Source organism: Ovis aries, chromosome 5 (assembly GCF_016772045.2).
Source record: "Ovis aries strain OAR_USU_Benz2616 breed Rambouillet chromosome 5, ARS-UI_Ramb_v3.0, whole genome shotgun sequence".
Lineage (NCBI taxonomy): Eukaryota > Metazoa > Chordata > Mammalia > Artiodactyla > Bovidae > Ovis > Ovis aries.
In genome coordinates this window covers 9,914,610-9,941,365 of record NC_056058.1, presented here as the reverse complement: position 1 = coordinate 9,941,365, position 26,756 = coordinate 9,914,610, and the positions used below count along the sequence as shown (strand labels likewise).

General features: G+C 56.9%; 4 protein-coding genes across 6 annotated transcripts; all 4 read right to left on the bottom strand.

Annotated features, from left to right (window-relative positions):
- Nucleotides 1-87: 87 nt before the first annotated feature.
- Nucleotides 88-2,925, bottom strand: C5H19orf67 (chromosome 5 C19orf67 homolog). Its single transcript, XM_012177802.5, has 6 exons — nucleotides 2,580-2,925; nucleotides 1,771-1,915; nucleotides 1,548-1,648; nucleotides 1,276-1,461; nucleotides 787-921; nucleotides 88-348 (listed from the first exon to the last, which is right to left on the bottom strand). The coding sequence occupies exons 1-6, from the start codon at nucleotides 2,915-2,917 to the stop codon at nucleotides 174-176; spliced, it is 1,080 nt and encodes a 359-aa protein (XP_012033192.3). The 5' UTR covers nucleotides 2,918-2,925; the 3' UTR covers nucleotides 88-173.
- A 1,212-nt stretch (nucleotides 2,926-4,137) lies between these two features.
- Nucleotides 4,138-7,161, bottom strand: SAMD1 (sterile alpha motif domain containing 1). Of its 2 annotated transcripts, XM_027969506.3 has the most exons (5): nucleotides 6,108-7,161; nucleotides 5,395-5,689; nucleotides 5,208-5,304; nucleotides 4,986-5,097; nucleotides 4,138-4,886 (listed from the first exon to the last, which is right to left on the bottom strand). In XM_027969506.3, the coding sequence occupies exons 1-5, from the start codon at nucleotides 7,050-7,052 to the stop codon at nucleotides 4,728-4,730; spliced, it is 1,608 nt and encodes a 535-aa protein (XP_027825307.1). In that variant the 5' UTR covers nucleotides 7,053-7,161; the 3' UTR covers nucleotides 4,138-4,727. The 2 variants fall into 2 exon arrangements, with proteins under 2 accessions (XP_027825307.1, XP_060272256.1); XM_060416273.1 differs by lacking the exon at nucleotides 4,138-4,886 and having other exon boundaries at nucleotides 5,208-5,326.
- A 1,947-nt stretch (nucleotides 7,162-9,108) lies between these two features.
- Nucleotides 9,109-26,356, bottom strand: PRKACA (protein kinase cAMP-activated catalytic subunit alpha). Of its 2 annotated transcripts, none has more exons than XM_027969189.3 (10): nucleotides 22,395-26,338; nucleotides 18,180-18,241; nucleotides 17,603-17,731; nucleotides 15,265-15,363; nucleotides 14,185-14,267; nucleotides 13,035-13,161; nucleotides 12,847-12,942; nucleotides 12,623-12,745; nucleotides 10,402-10,566; nucleotides 9,109-9,862 (listed from the first exon to the last, which is right to left on the bottom strand). In XM_027969189.3, exons 1-10 carry the CDS (start codon nucleotides 22,414-22,416, stop codon nucleotides 9,737-9,739), a joined length of 1,032 nt encoding a protein of 343 aa, XP_027824990.1. In that variant the 5' UTR covers nucleotides 22,417-26,338; the 3' UTR covers nucleotides 9,109-9,736.
- SMIM46 (small integral membrane protein 46) lies at nucleotides 18,180-20,944 on the bottom strand. The gene is made up of 2 exons (XM_060416270.1): nucleotides 20,642-20,944; nucleotides 18,180-18,241 (listed from the first exon to the last, which is right to left on the bottom strand). Exon 1 carries the CDS (start codon nucleotides 20,886-20,888, stop codon nucleotides 20,736-20,738), a length of 153 nt encoding a protein of 50 aa, XP_060272253.1. The 5' UTR covers nucleotides 20,889-20,944; the 3' UTR covers nucleotides 18,180-18,241; nucleotides 20,642-20,735.
- Nucleotides 26,357-26,756: the final 400 nt, after the last annotated feature.

Genomic DNA, 26,756 nt, shown 5'->3' with positions numbered 1-26,756 from the left:
GTGTTCCCAAGCAGGGCTCCGCGGCCGGGCCGGTTCCAGTGCGGACGGGCCAGCTCGACCTGGCCCCTTGGAAGGCAGGCCGAGCCGCACTAGGATAACAAGTGAGCCCCTCCCCTACCCCATCTTCTGGAGTTTGGAACTGTCAAGCTCCAGCTCCCACCCTCTCTCCAGGTTCAAGACTCCTGCGCGGCCCACGCCGCGGGCCCGGCGGCGCTCGGGGGCCGAGCCATGCCTGCCTGGCCCGTGAGGATCTGCACCAGCAGGTCGGTGGCCAGCATGTGCGACGGCTCCTCGAAGCCGATGGTCAGCAGCTGCTGGTAGTCCCCAGGCGGCTGCGGGCACAAAATCCTGGGGGCCAGGGACAGACAGGCCAGGACGTGAGCGTCCCCTGCTACTCGGGAGCCCCTCCCCTTGAGCGAAAGGCTGCGGCTGAAAGAGGCTTTGTTTCAGCTGGGGGTGGGAAAGTGGTTTCCTTGTTATGAGAAACCTAGAGGGTAAGGCTCTGGGAGGCTGAGCAATTTTATCCCTGACCTGGCTGATGGCTCAACGAGCTGTGTGTCCTTCGGCAGGTAACTTAACCTCTCTGAACACCTGTTTCCTTTGTAAAATGGGGCTAGTAGTGTAGACCTCAGAGGGTTGTTACATGAGTCTGCATAAACGCTTTTCAGGGCACAATAAAATTCATTATCATCAGTGGTAACAGTGTTGAGGGAGGCAGATGGTCTCTGGTTGGTTTCTGTCCCTCCCTCCTGATCCCACCCACCTTACCATTGCCCTGGCTCCTACCATGAATAAAGGTCATCCTCGGCTGGTCCTAGGGGCACCCATCGGCCGATGGACCACAGCTTCTGAATCTGGGGGCAGGAATTGGCCGGACTCTTGCCTGTGTCTTCCCATGTATCTCTATAGCATAGGAAGTAGCTGGGAGGGGAAGGGGCAGCAATTTAAAGTGAGCAGTGAGTAGTTTCTCAGTTCTTCTGTTTGAGGGCTCTAATTTTGGAGGTAAAGTGGAAACTCATCAAAAGTTGCCTTCAGGTTCTCAGGTAGGCATGTGACAATACTGAGGCCTTTTCTCCCTATCAGCCTAGTTTTTTAAGACAAGTACTTCTATTTTGATGGGGGCATCTATGTATGTATGTATATTTAAGGTGAGGATGACCTTGCAAAGGTTCTTGAATTCTTGCTTGGCTTTCCACTTTGGTGGCGGTTCAGTGGCCCAAACTGGCATTCTCCCATAGCGAGGGGGAGGACTTGGATTCTGATAAGGGGACTCACTAATCCACGTGGGAATCTTGCTCCCGGCTGCTGGGCTCTGGGGTGGTTTCCAGGTTCCAGCGCATCTTCTTATAGAGGTATCGGGGGAAGTGGCTGGCGGTGTAGGCGGCAGGGGCACAGTATCTGAAGATGGACACTTCATGGGAAGGACTGATGGAGAACCTCCCGCAGAAGAAACAGGAGATGCTGGCAGGAGATTAAAGAGTAAGGAACGAGGCTGTGCCCTGGACTCCTCCAGCCCTGACCCCAAGCCAAATCTCTTATGCTTTTACCTTAGGGGGTCAGTCTCCTCCAAGTTCACGAAGCCAAATGAGGCATACATTAGGACCAGCTGTTCCAGGCGAAGAGTGAGTTGTTGGGAGATCTCCAGTAGCTGTAAGGAAGATAGGGCATAACGAGATTAGTTGGCCTTCCAGGAGCATCCTCCCCATCCCCCAGGCCTGAGGGATGCAGAAAGGGGCATCAGGGTCTAGGAAACCTGCTCCGCACACACACCCCCTTTCGGATCAGCTCCTGCAGGGCTCCATAGACAGGGGGCACGCTCCGAGCAGCTGCCTCCAGGTACAGGAAGTAGGGCTCACACATCCGCAAGAAGGTGGGCATGGCCTTTGCCAACTGTTCCTTCTGCACTCGGTCCCTGCTGAAGGGAGAAGCAGGCCTTTGCTTGAGTCCTTGGCTCCCCCACCAATTTCTCCCATTCTCTTCACCCCTCCCACCTGTATCCCTGGCCTGGATTCCCACTACAAACAAACTCCTGCAGTGTCAGGCCTTTCTCAGAGGACCTTTCAGGACCACCATCATCAAAGACATGTGAAACACTTGTTAAAATGCAGACACCTGAGGCCCACGTCTGACTTTGACCTACTACTATTCCCTGGGTGAAGCTCAGAAATCTAGGATTTAAACAACCTCCGAGGGGACTCCAATGAACATTGATCTGTGAGCATCACAGTCCCCCTTCCCTCCATCTGGGAATCATATTATCCTCTGAGGTCTCAAACTGGTAGCCAGCAGGCCAAATCTGGCCCAGATAGGTTTTGTTTAGCCTGCCCAAGGTTCGAAACTTAAGCCAACAGTTAAAAAGTGGGAGAAAAGTTCTAGCAGTTTGGCAGCCTCAAGAGCCCACATAGCAGTCCGCCCTCCCTAACCCCAAATTTCTACACAGTTCTCATAACTCTGAAATTGGGTTGCTAATCAGCCAGTGCCATTTACTTCGTCTAGCTAACCTAGTGTATTTTGCCCATTTTGTTAAACCTTCCTGTCTCCTTATCCATGGTAGAATCTAGGACCCCGTCGAGCATCACCTGTAGAGCAAGTAGCTCTGGAAATCATCTGCCTTCTTAAGCAGGTAGCAGAGCTGCTCGGTGATGGGGCTGAACATGGTGTCCAATGGCAGGCGAGGAGGGGTGGGCCGGGGGCCTGGGGCCAGACGCTCCGGGGAAGGCGTAGAGGTGGAGGCCTCGGGCAGCTGTCCCTGAACACCGTCCTCGGGCTCCGCCTCGGGTGGGTTCCCAGGTCCGCCAGGAGGAGGCGACCACGAGGGGTCTTCGCAGGGCTGTGCCCCAGATTCCAAGTCGTCCAGGGGCGGCGTTTCCCCAGAGCCCGCGGGGAGCGGCCCCACAAACCACTGTTCGGTGGCCATCGTGCGGCAAGAGGCGGGGACCACCGGAGCTCTTTAAGCCTCCGCTGCTCACATTGGCCGCGGGTTCGACCCCGCCCAGGGTGCCTCGGACCTGCTTGGCCTGGGAGCGCGTCCCTCCTCCACTTCACCCCAGCCTCGACCTCCCTGCCGGCGCCGCGTGGAGGGAGTTCGCCTCATTTGAATTTCAACACGCCTGAGGGGCGCGCCGCTCCTGCCCGCGATGCGCGGCAGCGGCGCCCCGCGCACCCGCGCGCTCCCGGAACCTGACAGTGGGGTGCGCCTCCGGGGGAGGTGACCTGGGCTGCTGCTGGCGCGGCGGTGTCCTGGGGGCGCAGCCTGGGGCCAGCGCATCTAACTCTCGGAGGTGGTTTCCTAGGGAGGAGGGATCTTCACCGCTTGTCAAACCCGCGGGGTTGCAAGTATAGAAATCAAGGAAGGCCCCGCCCCGCTCGCTGACTCTGACCCCCAGGCCCTGGAATCTGTATTAACAACAAAAAACCTAATGGAATTGAGAAACTGCATTGGAACTTACTAGGCTCTTGTGATGTAGTAGTTGTCACTATTACTAACAATAAAAATCTTCACTTGGAAAAGATTTTCCCATCTCATGATCTCATCTGATGGCCCAGTCCCTCCTGTCCCTTTTATGAAAAAGACCTTGAGGATTGGGGACCCTACCATGGGCCCAGAACAGACTTCTGCCCCCACCAAGTTGTAGGCTGGATTCTTTGTTAACATGCATGCAAAGATTGTCAGATACATAAGTCTGAAGCCAAATACATTAATTATACTTAAAGACGCTGGGTAAAGAATGACAGGTGTCCAACTCCACCCTGTGTGACACTGAGCCAGCATCTTTGCAGTGATGAGCCAGTTGCCAGGTCTATAAAGTTTTTTTTTTATGAGCTTTGCCTCATGGGGCTCTGGTGAGAACCCAGAGAATGCTCATAAAACCTAGAGTTAACTGCTAGTCACTTAACAAATATTTGAGCACCTACTGTGTGCCCAGGGACTATTCTGGGAAAGGAGAGATGGCAGAAGAAACGAAGAATCCTGTTCTTCTGAACAGTTACTGTCAAAATTACAGCCAGCTCTGAGGCAGCACCACTCACTACCCAGTCTCCCTCCTCACACAGCTTTGTCCTAAACCCAAGACTTCCAGGGGGCCGGGGTGGCTCTTCTCCTCCCTGGACTACTTTCATGAAATGGACTCCACTGCATTTTCTTCTTCTCTCTTTTTTTAAAATTTTATTTAAAAAACCTTCGGTGCAATATTAAAAAGCAATACGGCCAGCTGGAGCGACAACGAACAGAAAGAAAAGGGGAGGACGGATAGGGAAGATCCAGGGACCCCTTCCCCAGCTGCTCCCAGGGGCTGGAGGCCAGGGCCAGACTGGGGAGGGGCCTGGGTGGTGGGGGAGAGAGGAAAGGCCACCCACCAAAATGAACAGGCAGAATAAAACACTGATATAGGAAATATCTGGCTGAACTGAAGAGGATCTAGGGAAGATGGGAAGCCCCCATTTTCTTTCCCCAAAATGTCCTAGACTGGGTTGGGGGTGGGGAAGGGTTGGCTTCCTGGGGTGAAAGGAATAGGCCCTGTTCCACCCCATACTCCTTTGTCAGGGAGTACAGGATGTGCCAGGGGGGCCAGAGGCATGTATATTCGGGGAGAGGTGAGTAGGAATGCCCCCTCACTAGAATCTGTTACGAGGGCTGAGGGTGTTCCCCGTCCAGCTCCCAGACTCTTGGGGGTCTTGGGTAAGATGGAGACTGGAGTGGGTCGGGGCAGGGGTGTGAGGCTGGGCGCTCAGCCTAGAAAGCCGTCAGGGTCGTCCTCCTCAAAGTGGCCTTGCTGCAGCACCTTGATGTGGTGCTCGTAGATTTTCAGGGCTGGGCCGAGGCGGATGGACAGGCCTGTCAGCACGTCTGTGCGTTGCATGAGCAGCAAAGACTTGCCATCGATTTCCTGGGTGGGACAGAGGAGAAACGAAGAGAGAGCAGGGTCAGAATACATCCCCACTGAGACCCTGAAACCCTGGGGCTAAGTTGAGGGGGCGGAACCCACCTGTTCTTGGAAAGCTGTGGCCTGCTCCGGGAAGCCAGCCTCGGTGAAGTACTCTACCACATCCGTCACCGTCCACTCCACAGGATCAGCCGGCTTCTCCTTGCGCCCCGAACTGCGTTGGAACAGAGGAAACCAGTGAGCAGTGACGCTCCTGTGGTTCTGTCACACACACCTGGGCAGCACCACCACCCCCCACCCCGCGTCTCAAACACTGCAACTTACGGACAGCCAAAAGGGGTCCCATCAGCCCCAGGTAGGGCTGGTTTTCCTGGGGGCAAAGGCACGGGGGATGGGGAGTCTGGCCCAGTGGCAGCAGAGGCTGGGAAATAAAAAACAGATGCCTGTGGTTTTGTCTTGGGGCTCAGTTCGTTCCCACCAGCCACCCTCCCCCACCCAGAGGGATCCTTACCTGATCCCCCTTCCTTATTCATGGCGGCCATCGAGAACACTTGACGGGTGCCACTGCCTGGCGCTGGCCCGCGTCCTTCATCCTGGCCCTGGTGGGGTCCACAGGGCGTCCACTCCTTGACTCTCTCCTTGGCACTCTGAGGGCCGCGCTCGCCATTAAGTTGGTGGTGTTGGGCACCTGCAGGACGGTCTCCTTCGGGCACTTCGGAGCCCTCAGACACTTCATCTTCATCATCTTCATCGTCGTCGTCTTCATCCTCCTCTTCCTTCTCAAGCACTCGCTCTTCTCCACCCCTCTGGTGCAAGAGAAGGAGGCCCGTGAGGGCATTAGCTGTTCTAGCCCTGGGCCCGACCCGGGGATCCAGGACCAAGCGGACTGCCTCACCATCACCTTTAATACCAACACGGACTAACTTTTACACATCCACTCCGTGCCAGGCTCTGTGTTAATAAAAGCTCTCACTAGCCAAATCTCACTAAACTCGCTCAACAACCCCAAGAGGTCGCTACTGCTATTAAGTCGCGTTTTACAGCGGAGGAAACTGAGGCTGGCGAAGATCAAGTCACTTGCCAAGGTCACCACCCCCCGAGCCCGCAGGGAAGAAGCGCAAAGCCCTGGCCGCCCGCGGCCCGCTTCCTCCTGGGACTCTCGCCCGCCACCAACTTCGCCAGCACCTGCCCACCGCACGGCGCCCCCCTCCGCGGCGCGCTCACCTTGCTCCGCGACGCGCGGGCGCTGGCGGCCGGGGGCGCCCGCCCGGGCCTGTCCCCGCGGGGCAGCGCGAGCGCTCCGAGACGAGTGCGCTCCAGGCGGCCCCGAGCCGCCGCCTCCTCCTCTAGCAAACCCTGCACGCGGCCGCGGGTCAGGCGGCCGCCGGCGCCGCCGCTACCCCCGAGGTAGCGCACGACTTCCCGCAGGCTCACGGGCCGAGCCGGGCCGCCGGCCCGCGCCGCGCCCCCCTCCGGCGGCTGCTGTGGCTGCGGCGGCGGCGGCGGCGGCTGCTGCTGTGGCTGTGGCGCCGGCGGCAGCGGCGGCTCCCGGGCGGCGACGGCGGGCGGGGGGGCGCGGCGCGGGCCGGCCGGGGGCGCCACTGCCGGAGGAGCGGCGGGCGCGGGCGGCGGCGCGGCCAGGGGCGCGGCCCGCTGCGCGCGGGGGCCCGGTTGCGCGGGGCCGGGCGAGGGGGGCGCTGTGGCGGCAGCAGCGGCGGCCGCGCGGGGCGCCCGGGCCGGGGCGGCGGCGGCGGCGACGGGCGCGGGCGGTGGCGGCGGGGCGGGCGTGGGCGGCGGCGCGGCGGCGGCAGCGGGGCCCCCGCGGGGGGCGCGCGGCGGGGCCGGCGGGGTGGCTCCGCGCCGGGGCGGCTGGACGCGCGCCGCGTTGCGGTACGAGATGCTCCCCTTGTAGCTGACCCGGAGCACGGCGCGTTGCTGGATCAGTTTCTCTAGCTCGGCGCGCGTGCGCTCCGGCTCCGGGCCGTGCCGCCGCCGCACCATCCGGCAGATGCGCTCCAGGTCCGGCCGCGCCTTGCGCGAGCGCAGCGAGTCGATGGTGTCCAGGATCCACTCTTGGTAGTGCGGGGAAGCGGCGGACGACGAGGCAGCGGCCGCCGTGGTGGCGGCCGCCGCCGTCTCCGGCGGGGGTAGGGCCGGGGGCCCCGCCATGCCTCCCGCCCGGCCCGGCTGCACCGTGCGCGCTGCCTCCCTCCCAGCGCGGCGCCCCCCTCCCCGGCACCCCTCCCTCCGCCGCTGCCCGCCTCCTCCGCCTCCCCCCCCGGGGGGCGCAGCGCCTCGGCGGAGCGGCGGCGGCGCTGCTGTTTCTTTGCAAAAAAAAAAAAAAAAAAGAACGAGAGAGAGAGAGGGAGCGAGAGAGAGAGAAAAAAAACAGTGAGAGAGAAAGAAAAGAGAGAAAAAAATATGCACACACTCACTCACTCGCACGCACGCACACACAGACCCGCTTCTGCTGGGCGCGCGCGGGGCCGGGGATGCGAGGAGGGAGGAGGGGAGCGCGGCGCGGCCGGCCCCTCCCCGCCGCCGCCGCCGCCGCACGCGCGCCCTGCGCCCGGGACACTCCGGCCCCCCTTCCTTCCCTCCCTCCCTCCTCCCCGCCGCCCGCCTTCCTCCCTCCCACCCCCACGCGCCCGCTTTTAAGGTGGAGCCCGGGCCCCCCGCCCGCCCCCTTTACCCTGCGCTCTCGCTCACTCCGGCTCGCCCCGGCCCCCCCTTACAACTCCCGCGCGCTTTTTAAGGAGGCGCCGCGGAGTTGGCGCCGGGGCGGGGGCGGGGGAAAGCGGCGGGCGGGGGAGGGGGAGGGGAGCGCCGGGGGGAGGGGAGAGGGGGCGGGCGGGGCGGGCGGGCGGTGCTCGGCCGCCCTCCAGCCATTGGGCGCGGGACCCAGACGTCCCCGGCGCCCAGCCCCCCTCTCCACGCCTCCCCGGCGCGCTCCGCTCTCGGGACCGCACTTACCGGGAACTCGCCGCCCGCGGGCCGGGCCACTGCGCTCGCCCGGCGCCGCAGGGACCTTCGGACCACCGCCGCCTCCGCGCCCCTTGGGCGTGCTTGGCCTGCGCGGGGAGGGGGGCGCACACGGTCTCCACCACCCCATACCCGCCCTTGCCAGGGCCGCCCCCGCCGCCGCTCGGCTTCCAGGCGCGCCGGCCCCAGCGTCTCCCTAGAGCTCCCGCCCTTTCGGCCTCGTTGGACGCAGAGGGGGTGCGCCTCAGAATGTCGGGACCCCTAATCTTGGGTCAGAGGGCAGTTTGGCGCCCCCTTCTCCGGCAGGGCGGAGGGGAGTGGCGGAATTCCAGCTAAACCCAGCTTTACAAGGACTCCAGGCCAGGTGCTGATCAGCTTGGACGCTGGGGTCCGAAATTCTCTTTCCAACCCCCTGGGGGTGCGTGGGTGGGTGACCGAAGTCAGGAACACTAGCGACACTTTTTTTTAAACAAAACTTTATTGATAATAGTTTTCAAATATGTTTACAACAGCACACTGTTCAAGAGGAAGTTGCGTCCTTCGCAGCACACAGGTTGAATCACCCCCGCGCCCACCCGGGGTCCCACCCCAGGCCTGAGAGCTCCTCCTGGGATGGGGAGAAATGACGAGAGGAACAAATGTGGGGATGAATGGGGTGACTCCAGACTTTTCTATTAAGAGAGAAAAAACCACAAATGGGTGGTGGCGGTGGGGGGAGAACCGGTGATTGACAGCTGACAGCTAAGCAGAGGAGGAGCGCCCAAGATGGGGGGTGGAGGGCGGAGGCTGCTGGGTGAATAAAACAAGCAGCCCCTCGCCAGCAACCCTGGCCTTGAACCCGGGGGTGGGGGCGCTCTACCTCCTTTTGCGGTGATTGCCTTCCCAACTGACAGGAGGCTGGACATTAAAATCTAGCTGAGAATAAAATCAAGGAGTTTGGGGAGAGTGTTACTGGGAGGGACGACCCTGAGCTCGGGGCTCCCCCTCTTGTCTTTTCAGGGGACCACTCCTCTTTGGCAGGGAGAGGGGCAGCTGCTTTGTCTGGGCCCAAGGGTGAAGAAAGGTCTGTGGGGGGCAGAACAGAGTAGGGGCTTCCTAAAGGGGCTGAGACCCTTTCAGGCTTGACAGGGGATCCTGGGGGAAGGGGTGGGGGGAGGAGGCAGGAGAGTAGCAACTTGGGGGAGAGGTTCGAACCCCAGCTCCTTCCTTTATAGTCAGTCTGCTTCCCAGTTTTTGTTAAAAAAAAAAAAAAAACGATTTGAAGAGAGGGGCATGGGAAAGGGTGGGAGAAGGAGGGAGGAAGGCATTGGTGGAACTTAAATAAGATTGTAAATTGTATTTTTTTAAAAAATTACAGCAAGTGGCCCACTGAACGAGTCACTAAAATCTCTCCTTCCCTGGCAGGATTATTCTGAAGGCAAGGTTGGCTTTTCATTCATTCACCGTTAGAGAGTGGTGCCTGTCGGGTTTTTTTTTTGGGGGGGGGGAGGGGTGGCTGTAGTTAAGTTTGGGCCCCTCTTGCCACACCCTGTCCCTGAAACCAGGGAGACCTGGTCTGCCCTGAAGAAGGGAAGAACCGAGAAATTCGTTTAAAACAGGCAGAAGTCGGCTGGGGTGGGGGGCTGTGGAAGGAAGGCAAAAGCAGTGGGTAGGGGTGGGCAGGAGGGCAAAGGGGGTGAGGGGGAGCAGCTGGTGTTTTGCCCCAAATACCTGGACTTCCTGCTCCCCCTACCCTGGAGGGTGGGGCTGGGCGGGTTAAATTAGATGCAAGGAACTCTGGGGCCCTCTGGCTGTTCAATCCAACCCCCCCCCCCCCCCCACCAAAAAAAAAAAAGGAAAGAAAGAAAACCCATGGGGGCACAGTCACACCCCTAGAACTCAGAAAACTCCTTGCCACACTTCTCATTGATGGAGACTCGGATCTCTTCCTCCTCATAGTCGTCAAAGTTACTTGTGTCCCCAGGGCCTTTAAACTTTGGTATGAAGGGAGCTTCCACCTGGAGAGGGGTCAAGAACCACTCAGACCTCAGCAGTCAACATAATCATCATTACAACAATAAATGTGAATGGGCTAACATTCATAAGATAACTTACTCTGACCCAGGCCTGAGGTTGCATTAGAGTGTGGACTCATCTTAAGAATCTTAGAGACTTCCCTAGTGGTCCAGTGGCTATGACCCTGTGCTCTCAAGGCAAGGGGTCCAGGTTTGATCCCTAGTGGAGGAACTAGAGCCTACATGCTGCAACTAAGACCCAATGCATATGAATACATTTTTTTAAAAAAGAATTTTATAGCCAACACATTGATGGGCAAATTATTAATACTTTCCAGAGAGAGTAGTCTCCTGCCCAAGGTCAGAGTGGCCAAATGATTCTGCAATTCTGTTTCTAGACCCCCACGGCTCTAAGTTGCCACATCTAGATTCACCCAGAGCCTGAAGGCTATTCTAAGATTCCCCTTCCCTTTTCATCTCTCCATTGGTAATACTTCTCCCCAACCCCCCAGAGCACCTGAGGAAGGAAGGGGGTGCCCTACCTTTCTCTGGTAGATGGCAATCCAGTCAGTTGTGGCAAACCACTTGTGGTTCTTTATATCATTGACCCCATTCTTGAGGTTCCCAAAGCGCTTGGTGAGGTCCACTTGTAGGAGGTTGCGCAGCAGATCCTTCAAGTCAGAGCTGAAGTGGGATGGAAACCGCACCTGGAGAGCAGATAACACAGAAAGACTGGGAAACCCCTCTGGAGCTTGGGGAGCCCAAAACACTGCCTTCTTCACCCAACAGTCTTATTGGATGGAGGACCCCAAACTGGATGGTGTGTTGGAATCCCATTTAAAACAGCTTGTTGGGCCCACTGGAGTTTCTGATTCAGGAGATCTGGGTAGGGCCTGAGAGCTTATATTTCTAGCCAGTGCCTGGGCTAGGCTGATGCTGCTGGAGAGGGGGCCACTTTGAGAACCGCTGCAGCAAGGTAAGAGCTATGATGTTCCCATTTGATTTTTTATTTTTCTGGCCTCACCATGAGGCTTGTGGGATCTTAGTTCCCTGACCAGGGACTGAACCTGGGTCCTTGGCAGTGAAAGCAGAAACTCCTACCTACTGGACTGCTAGGGAATTCCCGAGGTTCCCATTTTACAGAAGAGAAAACTGAGGCTTGGCAGGGTTAAACAGCTTGCCCAAGGTCACACTGAGGAGCAGGACAGGTTGGTTCCATATGTGGGGTCTGATTGACTCTAAAACTTGCATCCTTAGCCATTGCGTCTTAAGGCAGCTCTGCTGGGGTTGGGGGACTTCAGAAATATTCATGTTTCAGAGAGAAATAATTGTTTTTCTATTTCTCTCTCTCTGCATAGCTAAGGCTCTTCCATTTTTTTAAGGCTCAGTATAACTCTTGCAGCAACTTCCCCCAAATGCTTTGAGGCCATAGCCTTGTATATAAGTAGCCAGTGGATTTACAGCTACAAGAACTGACTTCCAGCACCGCTCTGCTTCTTACATGCTGTGTAACCTTGGCCACCGCCTTAACCTCTCTGGACCTGTGCCTGCCTTTCTGGCACGGAGCAGATATCCCAAGGCTGCATGAAGGAGATAATCCCGCTGAGGGTGCGTGGGAACTGTAAAATGCTACAAAGAAGGGAGTCAAGCTCATCTTCTCCTCTCCCCCTCAGAAACTTCTATGACTTTTTCTCCCCACTCTGGGCCATTTTCTTGGCAACCTCTATTCTGCCTTGTGGCAGACACCTCATCTTTCCCTTTTTTAACAACTCCACTTTGTAGTTGGTGACTCTCTTAAACCTCCCTGAGAGGTAAGTGGCTTGTTCCCCAGTTCTGAGATGGATGAGACTCAGAGAAGCAAAGATATTGGCTTGAGGTTTCAAAGTTGATGGATGGCAGAGCCGGGACTTAGAACCAGGTCAGCCCACCGAGGCTGAGCTGGGAGCCACTTCCACCACTTTCTGAGCCAGGTGGAGGGATGGCTGGTCCTCCAGGGGAGGGGGGTGAACCGAAGGCAGACTTGGGGCCCCCAGCCTCTTTCGGGACAGCAGTGCTGTGTGATCTTGAACCAGACATGTCCAGTCTCTGGGCCTCAGCTTCCTCCTCCCTCACAGTGCTGTAAGACCCAGGGGGTACATGGGGAGTAGGCACTTAATGCACTCCAGGGCTCTAACAGTCCACCCACCCCTTACCCACACCAAGCTAGAAAGTCTGCATTTGGGAAAGGAAGTGGGGCTATATGTCCTGGGTGACTCCCTGTAGGGCCCTAGGGTAGCGCCTGGGAACTGAACACACTTGTTTTTCTGCTGCCAAACTTATGGAAACTTAGGCTAAGGGGGTCATGTAGAAGTGAGATGAGGCTCATGTCAGGCAGGGCAGGAGTTTGAGCGAAGCCTGGGGTTTTTGGAAACCCGTGGGGTTTCGGCACTGAAGGTCCAGAGATGAGTGAGGCTGTGTGAAGTGGTGGCCTCAGTGTGGTGGGTCTGTCTGGTATCACCACCTGGCCTGACTTCATGAACTTCTAGATTGTTCTTTTGGTTTTTCTTTGGCTGTCCCTTGAGGCATGTGGGACTTAGTTCCCCGACCCAGGGATCAAACCCAAGCCCCCTGCAGTGGAAACAAGCACGGAGTCCTAACCGCTGGGCCATCAGGGAATTCCTGAGATTGTTCTGACAGTGATGAGCGGGGCTCCACAGTGGGCAGGGTGGACGGGGAAGTGGGCAGGATGGTCTTAGGGCTGAGCCCCCTACATCTGGGCCTCACCTTCCCAGAGACAATCTTCTCGTAGATCTGGATGGGCTGGTCGGCGAAGAAGGGCGGGTAGCCTGCGGCCATTTCATAGATGAGGACCCCCAGGGCCCACCAGTCCACAGCTTTGTTGTAGCCCTGGAGGGAGAAGGGTGAGGTGCAGGTGTGGGGAGAAGGGTGAGGAGGGGGCGTGGGTGGAACAGGCCTCCGGGCGGTGGGAGGGGTCGAGAGGCGCCTACTTTACTCAGGATGATCTCGGGGGCCAGGTACTCGGGGGTCCCACACAAGGTCCAGGTGCGGCCTTTCACACGCTTGGCGAAACCGAAGTCTGTCACCTGCAGGCACAGGACGGGCGGTTGGCTGGGAGGGCGGGAGGGTTCAGGCCGGGGCCACCTGGGGCTGCCCCCTCGCCCGGCCCAGTGGGCACCTGAATGTAGCCCTGCTGGTCAATGAGGAGGTTCTCCGGCTTCAGGTCCCGGTAGATGAGATCAAGCGAGTGCAGGTACTCAAAGGTCAGGACAATCTGGGCGGCGTAGAAGCGCGCGTGGGGCTCACTGATGGAGACAATAGAGGAGGGGATGGGTGAGTGGGAGCAGCCATACCCGCAGCGCCCGCCCGCCCCGGAGCAGTCCAGCAGGTGGGCCTGAGGAGCTGTCTCCAGCCTAGGTGATCACGATGCATCAGGAGGTGGAGGAGGGGAACGGCAACACACTCCAATACTCTTGCCTGGGAAATCCCATGGACAGGGGAGCCTGGCAGGGCTGCAGCCCAGGGGGTTGCAAAGAGTCAGACACGACTGAAGCGACCAAACAAGGAGGCGGATTTGCCAGTTTCTCTTGTGTGAGTACTGTAAGAAGCTAAATAATGAAAAGCCTTATTTTGTGATTAAAGAAAAAAAAAAAAAAAAGCACCCACAGAGCAACCTTCTTCATCTACAGCCCCAGGCTGGAGACAGCCCATGTGTCCATCAGCAGAGGAATGGAATCACAGGTTGCAACAGATTCATACAATGGGATCGGACCCAACACCACCACCAGGACATATGAGGAATATACCCAACAATGTGGCTGGGTCTCAAAATGATTATGTGAAGCAAGAGAAGAAAGGGACAAAAGGATATGAACTGTGTGAGTCCATTTATATCAAGTCCAGACCCAGACCAAACGCACTTATGGTGTTTGAAAGCCAGAAAGGACGTTTGACTTTGTTGGGCCGGTGATTTGCCAAGAAAGGCACTGGAGGTGATTTCCCAGGATGATGGCTACACACATGTATGCATCTGTCAGAACTCATGGGACCGGGTATTGAAAACCTATGCACTTTATTGTACATAAAATGTATCGCTATATAAATAAGTAAAATAAAACAAGAGCATAAATTTAAAGGACATAAAATCACCCACTCACAGGGTGACACCTAAGTCACTGTGTTTGTTTTGTTTCGCGGTAGTTGAGACATTGTAGATTCAGATTCCTCAGCTCAGGGGGAACAAGAACCCACTGGGACCCTGAGAGGCCACTTCCACGGATGATGCCCATGGACAGCCCCAAGGTGGCGGGGTGGGACGTCGGGCTCACCTGAACCTCCCGATCCGTCGCAGGTGTGAGAACATCTCCCCACCGGGCACGTACTCCATGACCATGTATAAATTTGAGTTGTCCTGTGGGAAGCAGCAAGTGATCAGGGCTCTGCTCCCCAAGCCCTGGGCCCCATCTGCAGGCCTAGTGCCCTGACCCGGCAGGTGTTCACAAAGTGACAACAACCATCTTGGCTCCCAAGCAGAGCACGTTCCAAGTGCCAGGTGCTGGGCTCACCAATTACCTGTCTCATTTCCTTCTGCCTGCAAGAAACTAGGGGAAGCCATCATCCTGCTCACGGGGACCCAAAGTGAGGGCTGGTTATGGGTACATGAGGGAACTGGCTGGCGTGTTTGGGCTGTAGTCAGAACTCTGTGGTGGCTCATGTCTGTGACTGTCTTGAGCAAGGCTCTTGGGGCCACGGTTTTATCATCTGTCAACTGGGACCAGGATGGGCTACAGAATTTGTGGGGGCCCCCCAAATAAAAGTGTGAGGCCCCTTGTTAAAAAACATGATTATCAATTTCAAGAAGGTGGCAGCAGAAGCTTAAACTAAGTGCAGGGCCCTTGTGACTGCAGGGTTCACAGACCCTGAGTGGCCTTTCCCAGCTCGCGCAGTCAAGGCTTAGGATGATGCCCGAAACCGCTCACACAGGGCGCTCATGCTGTGCTTTGAACTGTTATGGCAGCCCCAGGTGGGAATGCCATGATACCCATTTTACAGATGAAGAAACCAAGGCTCAGGGGAGTAAAGTTCCGGGCCAGAGTCACACAGCCAGGAAGTACAGGGCCAGCATTGGAACCCAGGCTGAGTGGCATGGCTTGTGGCCGTGTGTCAGGTTCTTGCTATAAACAGAATTTTGAGGGACATTATCCAGATTGAGGGACTAGCCCCAGGTTATCAAGCTAGAGGCTGGCAGGCCCAGTTGAACTTGGGGCTATCAGAGCCCCAGGCTGATTTGCACGCCCCCACCCCAACAGCAGACACCCATTGGTGGTGATTGGCCCGGCCCCAGCTCTGGGAACCCAGAGGCTGCACTGCCTGGCAGCGGCCCCGGTCTGCCGCCACTGGAACCCCACCTTGAAGGAGAACTCGAGTTTGACAAGGAACGGAAAGTTGACCGCCTGCAGGATGCGCTTCTCGTTCAGGGTGTGCTCAATCTGTTTCAGCTTCACCACCTGCAGGAGTGGGACGGGAGAGTGGAGAGGATGGGGTGTGAGCGAGTCCTTTTCCTCCTGACCACCCAAAAAAAAGGGAGAGGTGCCAGGGCCGGGCCAGGTCCTTCATCTACAATTGTACGAGTGGGGACTTCCCTAGTGGCCCAGTGGTGAAGAATCCACCTGCCAACGCAGGGGACACGGGTTCGATCCCTGGTCTGGGACAATGCCACATGCCATGGGGCAGCTACCCACGCGTCACAACCAGCGAGCCTGTGAGTCCCAACTACTGAAGCTCGCATGCCCTAGAGCCCATGCTCCGCAACAAGAGAAGCCATGGCAATGAGAAGCCCGTATACCACATAGCAACTAGAGAGTAGCCCCCACTCGCCGCAACTGGAGAAAGCCTGTGCGCACTGCACAACAAAGACCCAATGCAGTCATAAATAAATAAATAAGCTTCGACCTAAAAAAAAAAAAAAACGCACACTGTTTGAGTGGCTGGGGACTGTCAAGCCCTGGGCCAGGTGCCTGTCCCCACATGGCATGCAGTCATGCAATTCAGGGCAAGAACACATGAGTCACCAGGCTACAGGGGTCAGAGCCGTGGTGGGGGATGCTGGGGGCCTGTGGACGCCCAGATAAGGCACCCAGGTAAGTCTGAGGAGTCAGAGAAGGCTTCCTGGAGGAAGGGGCAGCTGAGCTGAAACAGAACATACAGGCAGAAGGGGCACTCAAAGGGCGGGGGGTTTAGAAATACCTTCCTTGCAACTAGAGCGTGCCCCTCCCCACAATCCAGCTGAACCCGGGGCTAATCCCTCCTCGGCCCTCAGCCATCCCCAGCAGCCGCCTCACATACTGACAGGAGTCCTGAGGAGGATGCACTGGGAACATGCATGTCTGGAAGCCCAGATGCAGAGAAGGGAAGTGTGGTGCCCAAGGTCACATGCAGCTAGTCAACCTCAGACCAGCTTGTCACACATGCGCAGTCTGGCCCCTCGGTCAGCTCTGAGCCCCACTGCAATGGGGCTTCCTCTGCTTTGTTCACAACGACATCCTCTGGGTCTACACCTGCACTGTCCAGGGCAGTCCACACTAGCCACGTATGGCTGCTGAGTACTTGAAACATGGCTGGTTGACTGACGGATCGAGTTTAAAATGGAAAGTATCTTGGGGCTTCCTTGGTGGCTCAGTGGTAAAGAATATGCCTGCCAGTGTAGGAGATGTGGGTTTGATCCCTGATCCGGGAAGATCTCACCCGCCTCAGAGCAACTAAGCTCACGTGCCACAACTACTGAGCCTGTGCTCCACAACAAGAGAAGCCCCTGCGATGAGAAGCCTGTGCACCCCAACTGGAGAGCAGCCCCTGCTTGCGACAACTAGAGAAAAGCCTGAGCAGCAACAAAGACTCAGCACAGCCCCCCAAAGATGCTTTAAACAATAAAACTCAGCGTATTTACAATGAAAATTAAAAAACTGATACTCAATGCAACTTTCAAGCCTGTTTGGAACAACTTGGGCTGTGCGAATCTGCCTTTTCAACTTGTCTTTTTCTTTTCTTTCCAGTGAAAATGAACATCCAAACGAAGATGTGTTCTAAGTGTAAAGTACATTCTGGATTTCTAAGACTTAGTACGGAAAAAAAGAATGTAAAGTGTCTCATTAATGATATTTTTACACTGGATGCATGTGTTCATATGATAATATTGGAGATATACTGACTTAATTACAACACATTGTTAAAATGAATTCCACTTGTATTTTTTTTAAAGCTCTTAAAATGAGGGTTCTAGGGAACTCCCTAGTGGTCCAGTGGTTAGGACTCCATGCTCTTATGGCTGAGGGTCCGGGTTCCATCCCTAGTCAGGGAACTAAAATCCCACAAGCCATTTGGCCAAATAAATAAAAATAAAATGAGGAGTCTAGAAAATGTAAAACCATATGTGATATTTTTCCTGGACATTGCTGCTCTAGAGCATTTTGCCTGGCAAAAATATTTACAGAAAGGAGGTCTGCATAGACATCACTCCTCTCACGCTGGAAAATGCTTGGCTTTCTTGAGACAGGCTAGGTGTCTGATGCTGCATCCATGCTGGGATTGGCACTGGTGGCTCCCCGGGAGAGGAAGCTTCCTGAAGGCAGCATGGTATCCTTCTTGCCCCTGGGTCTGGCACGTTATGGAGGTGCTCCAGGCGGTGACCACTGCCCGGTCAGAGCCCTGGTAGCCGGGACCTGGGCCGTGTCGCAGGGCCAGACTCACCTTCTGTTTGTCGAGGATCTTCATGGCGTAGTGGTTCCCGGTCTCCGTGTGCTTCACCAGCATCACCCGCCCGAAGGAGCCCGTGCCCAGGGTCTTAATTCGTTCAAACTGATCCAAGTGGGCTGTGTTCTGTGGGCAGAGGGCTCTGGAGGGTCAGGGACCACCCCAACCCCTGCAGCCTGCGCAGCCCAAGTTTGGGGCGTCCCCTCTGCCACCAGCAGAGGGGGCCGTGGGCACCAGGTGGAACGAAGCTGGTAAGGACGGCGGCGGAAAAACAAGATGGCAGAGGGCGCATTCCTCAAGGCTGGTGGCAGGGTCTGGATCCAGCCCTGGCCAGGGGCCCAGGAGCTTCTGGCAGCTGCCTGGAGGGGCAGGGGCCACCCATTGGAAGAGGGTAGTGGGGTGGAGGAGCCTGGCAGTGTGTGATCAGGCGCCCCCATGAGCATCGATGGGTTGAATGAGGGCAGGTGAGGCGGCTCTACAGTGCCCAAAAATCCTAGCCATGTCACTTGGATGTGGTTGGGGGTGAGGGGGCCATCAGTCACCCCTCCCGGGACTCTGTACCGAGGGGGCTTACCTGAGCAGGATTTTCCCATTTTTTAAGAAAATCTTCTTTGGCTTTGGCTAAGAACTCTTTCACTGAAAGAAAGACAGGAAGACAGTGAGGTGAAGACCCCATGTTGCTGGCGTGGGCCCAGGCTATTCCTGGGGAGATGCCGATTTGTGGAAAGTGGGGTGCAGTCACCTTAACCTAGAGCCTGACCTTCTCCCTGCGCCTTCGGGTCTCCCGGCTGAGTCTGAGGGTAACCCTGGGTGGGTGGGGGCACCTGATCTGGGCTGGGGCGTGGGTCCCCTTTACTACAGAGAGGTGGGGTCCAGTCTCAACTCTGTCCACAATGGGGGACAGGGCGACTTGGGGGGTCACTCGTTGGGGGACAGAGAACAGTGCCTGGGCCACCCCACCCCCACTCGCCCCAGTTCTGACCGACATTCCAGGGCCAGGGACGACGCCAGCCGAGGTATTTATAGCCTCTGGATTTGGCGGCTCCTCTGGTCCCTTCTCTGGGGAGGCTGGCCCGGGTGGAGGCCTCTGGGGCTCGGGTAGCAGGCGCCCTTGGGGGTTCAGCTGTTGCCTTGGCCCCCAGCTGGCTCCATTCCTGCCTTTGCCAATGGAGGGCCCCTGGCTCCTGAGCCGCTTCAAAGAAAGCCTCGCCTGATGCCTGCCCCCTGCAGGCCCCTCAGCAGCCCCAGGTGAATACCACGGTCCAGCTAGCACTGAAGATTTCCCTGCAGACCCTGGGCTTGTTACTTTGTGTCCACTCCCTCTTTGTTTCACTTGCCTGCCCCCGCCCTCCCCCCTACCCAGATTTCTTTTATCTGTTTTCCCTACTCACCACCAGCCCCCCCCAACTGAAGCCTGAAAACAGGCATTCCCACCAGTGTGGAGCACCACCCCAGCAAAGTAGGTAGGGGCCAGGACTCTGGGATACGATCAAGTTTAGCTCCTGGCCTGGTCCCTGAAGAGCTGTGTGACCTTAGGCAACTGACCTCTGGGCCTCAGCTTTCCTCATCTGTAAACTGGGGATAATAATAGTAATGACCCAGTAGGGTAGTTGTGGGGACTGAAGGAGTTAATCTTGGCAAAGGGGGTTTGGATGGTGGCTGGCACAGGGTGTTAGAGCTATGTAAATGTCAGCTATTAATTTTGCTGTGAAGTATTTTTTAAGTTTTTGGGGCCTCACGGCATGGCAGGCAGAACTCCCCTGATGAAGGATGGGACCTGCGCCCCCTACCTGCAGTGGAAGTGTGGAGTCTTCAGGGAGGTTCAAGTATATTTTAAAACAGAGGTATAAAATACAGGTAGAGCACTGAATGCTCAGATCTTGAATGCACGGCCTGACGGACTCTTGCGGTATGGACCTGTCCTTGCAATGGCCCACCTGGGGCCAGCTGTGCTGCTGTTCAGGGACCCTCTCTGTGTGTCAGCTCTGTGACACACTCAATGCTTTCCACGGTTAATTCCTACACTGATGGCTCAGAGCTGCTATTACTCTCATTGGACAGATGAGAAGACTGGCTTCTGATCACTTTCCAGACAGTCTCTCACACCCACGAGATTAAGTGCTTTGTTTCTGACGGGTCACAGGGCACCAGGGTGGCCCATGGACAGAGCTATCCTCAACCCTGATGTCCCTGGGACGGGCGCCACCCTGAGAGGGTCCTGTACACTTGCACTTTGGTTTTGCCTGTCATTTGCCTATCTCACCCGTAGGCAGTGCCAGGAATGCCCACAGCCTTGTGGGTAGCCACACCCCTCCCCCCATCAATCCTAAGACTCTCCCTCCCTGTTCCAAGAGAAGAGCCTTCTGGGGGGGGGGGGGGGCACAAGAGTGGCAGATGGAGAAGAAATAGTTGGCCAGGAAAGCCCTATGAAGAATGACCAGGCAGAGAGGGGGCAGTCAGGAATGGCCGAGGGTCCTCGCTTGGTATGCCTGGCTGAGCCAACAACTTGTCTGAGAACTCTCTGAGCTTGGGGGCTGCACCGCTTGCAAGGGTTTCACTAGCGGAATCTTTCTTGACATACGACACCTTCCTTGGAAACCTCCAAACGTACACGCTGAATTCTGGATGAAGGTGGGCAGGGGGGCAGGGGGGTGAAGTACCCTCTTGGGACTCTACCGTCACCCACCCAAGAAGGCAGAGAGGAGTGCATTTGAGAGGAATCCAGGAGAAAAGCAGGTCCTGCTTCTTCTTTTCCTCTCAGTTGTCCCTGAGAAATGCCACATCCTGTTTTTTCCCAACGTGGTGGGTCGGCGTCTCTGTCTGTTGTTACCCCCCTAAGAGGCTCCACAAGGATGCCTTGATCCTGACAGCCCTGCTCCGGCCTTTCCAAAGTGCGGGAGGGACCAGGCTGTGCGCGCTCTCATCAGCTTGCCAGATTTGGGGGTGAGGGACAGGGTGTGGCAGTGGCAGGAAGAGAGGGCAGATAAAGAGGAATAATGATGGGGGGAAAACCCAGCCAGGAGTCCCCATACTTACCTCTGCTTCCTGCCTCTTCCAGCAGAGGGTACAAGGGCAGGGAGTGGAGTGGGATGGGGTGCTCAGGGGCCCATCTGCCCGTGGCCAGGGAGGCTCAAGGTGCTGGTTGCGGCTTAGGTGCCCAGAGGGTATGGCGCAGGTAACCCAGGAAGCGGACAATCAGATGGCCCCAGAGAAGCAGCTGCAGCCACAGCTGGAAGGTGGTCTCTGAGTCCCCATCCCAGCCTCTGCCTGACCCCGGATCCATCCCAGGCCGCCCTGACTCTCCCAGGAACGTTCCCTTTGCAGGGAAACCAGGAATACAGCAGAGTCTCTGAGCTGACTTTCTTGGGAGGGCCTCGGGGTGGGGGTGGACAGGGGAGGAGGAGCTGGTTGCTAGGGAAGCATTTAAAGGTACCTGCTCCCAGCTGGCCAAGGTTGGTAAAGGCCCTCCTTGGCAACAGGTGGTGGGAAGAGTCTCCTGAGGGTGTCCCTCCTGGCTGGCCTGCCTGCCCTGGGGGCGGGGTGCTAAAGCTAACTTCCTGTTCCAGGGACTTCACTGCTCCCCACTGCCAGGCCCTGCCTTTCTCAGTGGGTGCTAGACTGCCCAGAGGATGGCATCCAATGTGCCCAGGGCAGTGCCCACTGGGGAGGGGAAGGAGTTAAGGCTCAGGCCCAGGCAGCAGCCAGGGCCTCCCTGGGGGTCAAGGAGGCCCCAGAACTCCATTAATTAGCTGAAAGAGCAGCTGGAGAGAAAGGCGGAGTGGGGGGGGGGGGCAGTGAGAAACACCCTATCTCCTCCCCCAAGTGCTCTTTGAAGCTAGAGCCCTCAAATTTGGCTACTTTGAGAGAGGAATGGGTAACACTAACTCAGCCCTGCTCCTGTGCAGGGGCGGAGAGGGGCATGGCATCCCGGGATGTCCTTGGCCTCTGTCAAACCTTGCCCTGTGCTTGGCTCTGCTCTCAGCCCTGAAAGTCCAAACCGGAAACGAAACGCTAAACCCAGGGGTGGGGGAGGGGGAGGCAGCTTTGACCATCTTCCTCCTTCTTTCCAGATCCCCAAAAGTAAGTGCAGGGTCAGTGGCAGCTACTTATTCCCGGGAGTGCCCGGCAACCTCGGCCCCTGCTGACAACAGGAAGTGGCAGAGAAGGGAAACCCAGCTAGCTGCTGTCTTTGGAGACGGTAGGCCTGGCCTGCTCCTGTTTCCCACAGGAGGGGTACCAGCTTCCACCCTGGTCTAGATTCCATTTGGGCTCACAGGGAAAACAGCCCCCAGGGCCCCAGCAGGAGGCAGGATCCCAGGCTCAGACCTCCTCCCCCCCAAAAAAAATCTCAGGATCCCCTGTTCCCTGAAACTGACTCCTCCTGGAAAGTCTGCGACAGGAAGGCCAAGCCCTAGGCTGAGCCACCCCCTAGTCTGAGTTGGACCTCAACAGTGGACTGGACCACTGCCTAGTACCACCTGGACTCCATCACTGAGCTGGACCAACCCCCCACTCTGAGCTGAATGCCATCACTGAGCTGGTCTACCCCATTGCCTGGGTCTGGGTCAGATCCCCACTCTGGGTGGATCATCCACCCCACCCCCCACCCCCTTGTCTGAATTAAACCACCCATCTCCACTCAGGGTGGTTAGGAAGGGTTTCCAGGGCCAGTCAGGGGTCCACAGCCTTTTCCTCTCCACTTGCTCCCTAAACTCTACTGTAATCCCTCCTTGACTTGAGGGTCAGAGTGTGCCTGGGAAGTTGCTATAGCAACAGGGCTCAGCCTCACCATCGTTGGGGTTGGAAGCCATCACTCAGTCTTCCTCTCAAAGCACCCGGACTACGGTGGCTGGGAAGGCTCATGAGACCTGCTGCACCAGCTTAGCTGCTCATCACCAGAGCCCTGCCTATAGGGGGAGCCAGGGAGTATTGGGGTAGTGGCAGGAAAAGAAACCCAACCTGGGGGCCAGTAGGTGCAGGGGAGGGGCAGAGAACCCTCAAGCTTCTTTAAGCCCAGGTGGACTTAAAGGAAAAACTGTCTTGGCAGGACCCTCTTGGGCACCTGTACAACTGCCAACGCACAGACGGTGTTTGGCCCTCTCAGGCTTCTGTAGTATGTCATGAAGGCCACAATTCTTCCCATCTATGGACCTCTTGCGGAGAAGGCAATGGCACCCCACTCCAGCACTCTTGCCTGGAAAATCCCATGGATGGAGGAGCCTAGTGGGCCGCAGTCCATGGGGTTGCTAAGAGTCGGATATGACTGAGCGACTTCACTTTCACTTTTCACTTTCATACATTGGAGAAGGAAATGGCAACCCACTCCCGTGTTCTTGCCTGGAGAATCCCAGGGATGGGGGGAGCCTCGTGGGCTGCCGTCTATGGGGTCGCACAGGGTCGGACACCACTGCAGCGACTTAGCAGCAGCAGCATGGACCTCTTGGGGGCAATTCTCATTCTCAGAGCATGAATCTTCTGGTCTCTGGGACCTGGGGTAGGGGTTGGGGGAGGTCTGGAGGGCTTCCTCTTACCAGTCCTGTACCTTCTTCCATGGACCAGCTCTTAGGAGTACCTTTTTGGCCAGGGCAGCCAAGGCTGGACCCCCAGTTGGCACCCGTCCCCAGGGCCTCTTGGGGCCACTGCCCTCTCTCAATTCCTCTAGCTTGTTCAGAGCCCTGGGCTTGCTCTTGTTTTTCCTCTGCCCTCTTAGCATCATACTCAGGCTACTGCCAGTGGCTCTGGCATCTTTGAGTACAGATTTCCCCCTTCCTTAGTGGCGCAGATGATAAAGAATCTGCGTGCAATGCAGGAGACCCGGGTTCGATCCCTGGGTCGGGAAGATCCCCTGGAGAAGGGAATGGCTACCCACTCCCACATTCTTGCCTGGAGAATCCCATGGACAGAGGAACCTGGCGGGCTACAGTCGATGGAACGGCAAAGAGTCTGACATAAGTGACTAACACTTTCCCCCACCCCATCCCCGGGCTGGTTCTAAATTCCTGCCCTCTTGAGAGGAGGCCAAGGCTGTCCTGCCCGAGCATGGAGACGGCAGCACAGGGGGCTCCAGGATGCCAAATGGTGCCTACTAAGGTTTGGCACTTTCCTTACTCTAGTTGGGCTGATGTCTGGCAGATGAAATTCAGGTGCCCCCTGAAGGCTGGCCTGGCTACTATCCCTACCCCCACCCCATCCTAGTTGCGGGAGAGGGCAAATTTTGCCTAACTCCATCCTCTCAGAATAGGAGCTTTGAAGCAAAAAAGGGCTTCTTTACTCATCCTGTCTCCTTCTCCAACAGCCCCTGCAAATCTCTGGAAGGAAGTACAGCTTAGGGTGTTTCCCAAAGTGTAACCAGGTCCCACTGGCTGGGGACGAACTGATGTTAAGGATATTTTGCCTTTCTAGTTACACTGTATCTTAAGGTGTACCAGAGAGAATATAACTGGTATAGCAATCCCATGATTTCATTTATATTATTTCTCAGGACAGATCAAAACTTACATCTGAACAAAAGTGAGTCAAAATTTTTATTTCCGTTAACAAAATAGAAGTGAATATAGTGAAAAATCAGGGGGGCAGCTTTGAGTTGGGAAATTCTGGGGTCCAGGAATTTGGCTGGTAGATGGAAATGGATGTGAATCCTGCTTCTGTGGCATCATCTATGTCAAACTCAGAGAGCTCATTTGTAAAATTCAGGTAACAGCCTGTTATGAAAAATCACTTGAGCAGAAAGATCTATGAAGACCATTTAGCCTGGCACATCCTAGCTGCCCAGTAAATAGTGGCTCTATTTTATCCTGATAGTCCCTTCCTGGCTGTCCAGCCTGTACTCTGAATTAGCGGTTCCTTCTGGAGCTTCTGATCTTTTTCTTGGGAATCCTTTTCCCTGTGTGGCTTTGCCACCCCACCTCTCTCCACTGCATGTGTTTGATACGCCTTGAAAGTTTTCCAGGACTATGGCACCTCCCCAACTTTCAACTGAGTCACTGAAATATACAACTGCCTGCTTCTACCTTCTACCTCTGGGCGGGCCTCACCTGCTGGGGGCCCAGCCCCTCCCCTTCTGTCTATCCCCTCCAAGCTCATGCCCAGACCATTTTTGGTCACTACCCACCTGCTCCTCTGTCATCAAGCGCTCAGCTACAGGCACTTGCCTCCCTTTCCCCCGCCCATCAGTGACATGTCAGGCTTCTCCATGGCTGCTCAGCAGCTATAAGTTCTGCTATTTGAATCTGGGTGGAAATAAAGTTCCCTGGCTTCCATGCTTGGGTCTTTCTGGGAGGGAGCATTCAGGGAACTCAGACACTGGGATCTGAGACAAATAACTGGGAAAGGCATATTTGGATGTGGCCATTCCTTTTCAACTCTATTTCTGGGTAACTGGAAAAGGATCCTAGTTGAGGCCCAACTTTAGGGCTGGAGTGATGACAATTTGAGAGCTGGATGACTTGAGGAAGGAGCTCAAGACCATTTCTGAAGGCATTTCCAGGTACAGAATCTCTTTCCCTGGCTGGCTGGAAAAGGCCTATATGATTTGGGGGCTTAAGGTGGAAACAGGGCCACCTCTGGGTGAACCCTGGGGATGATCAGAATCTGTCTCTTGGCAAAGCGAGTCATTAGATGTCACCCACTACTCTTCCTAACTGTCATCCCTTGAGTCCTCTTTCTCACCATCCCAGCTCTAGCTGAATGAGCCCTGGTAAACTCACTCTTAATCCCCTACTTTTCATCCCAAGCCAGGAGCAGGTAAAGAAGCCTGAGGGACTGGGTGAATGATCAAGCCTCAGTTGTGACACAACCATTTATTGAGGGGCCCTCCAAAGAGCCTAGAGCTCACTGCACAGCAGGAGATGGGAAGGGGCTCTCTGCTGAAACCCCTCACCCCCAAAGCCAAGGAAGAGGACGCATGGAGTTCCAGCACGATTGGCTCAAACCTGGCTTCGCAAGCACAGAAGCAGTTCTCTAGGTTCACAAACAGTGTGCGACCCCGGCCAGGGACAGACGCTTGCTTGGAGAAGGAAGCACAAGCAGAGAAGCAGTGACAGTGACAGGATGAGAGAGGGGCAGAGGGACCCAGAAAGAGCCTGTCCCCCATGCCAAGTGACACAGAAGGGAAAAACAATGCTGGAAGTGGCTCTGGGAAATGCTCAAGGGTGGGTTTGAAGAGGGGCTGTGATAAGGTGAAGAGGGGAAGGGCAGGAGAAAGATGGCGGGGGCTGGAGGGGGTAGGGGTGTGGTCACCAAGTGGCCAAGGTCCCTGTTGGGCGGAGGCAGACCCCATAGCACTCCCAGGCTGGCAGAAGCCTGGGTCGGGGTTTGGCAGTGAGTCTCATCTGTGGAAGAGGTGAGTGAGGAAGTGGGGGGGGATTAGAACCTAAGGAGAGGGGCCAGGAAAGTACGGAGTGGGGTGGTGATAGGGCCCCATGTGGGGGCCCAGCGGTCATACGTGCCATGGTTGGCAGTGACAGCTGAGGGGGGAGCACAGTCTTTGCAGTGGAGGGGCGGTTTTTGGCAACGGGGTTCCTACGAGGTCTTCTGCGGGCCCCGGGCCCCAACCTTGGACAGGCAGGGGGAAGGGGCGCCTGGGGGTAAGCAGAGAGAAATGGGGGGGGGCGTGGGGGGAGGGGCCAAGCAGTGATGGACAGGGAGGAGGCTGGCAGCGCGAGGCCGGGATCGGGGTCACGGCCCGGGCACTCACCGCTCTCTTGCTCACTGCCCTTCTTGGCGGCGGCGGCGTTGCCCATCGCGGCGGCGGCGGCGGCCGGGGCCGGTCCCGGAGCTGCGGCGCGGCGGGTGCTGGAGGCGGCCCGCGGCCCCGGAGCACGCTGGGCGGCGGCGGCGGCGGCCCCTCGGGTTGGCTGCGCTGGCTGAGGCGCCGCGACCCCCGCCCAGCCCCTGCTTCCCGCGTCTCTCCGCGCCCGCCCGCCCGGGAACCTCAGCCCAAGTCCGCTGCTGCTGTCCGTGACGCCCCCGCAGCCCGCAGCTCATTGGCCTAGGCCGCCCTGACTGACGGCGCTGCGCCGCCATTCATTGGCCCTTCGCGACCCTCCCGCGCTGCCATAGGCTCTCGGCCTCATGACGCGCTCCTAGGACGCTTGGCCACTCGAGCGCTTGCGAGACCCCAACCGGGCGGGCTAACACGTCTGATTGGCGG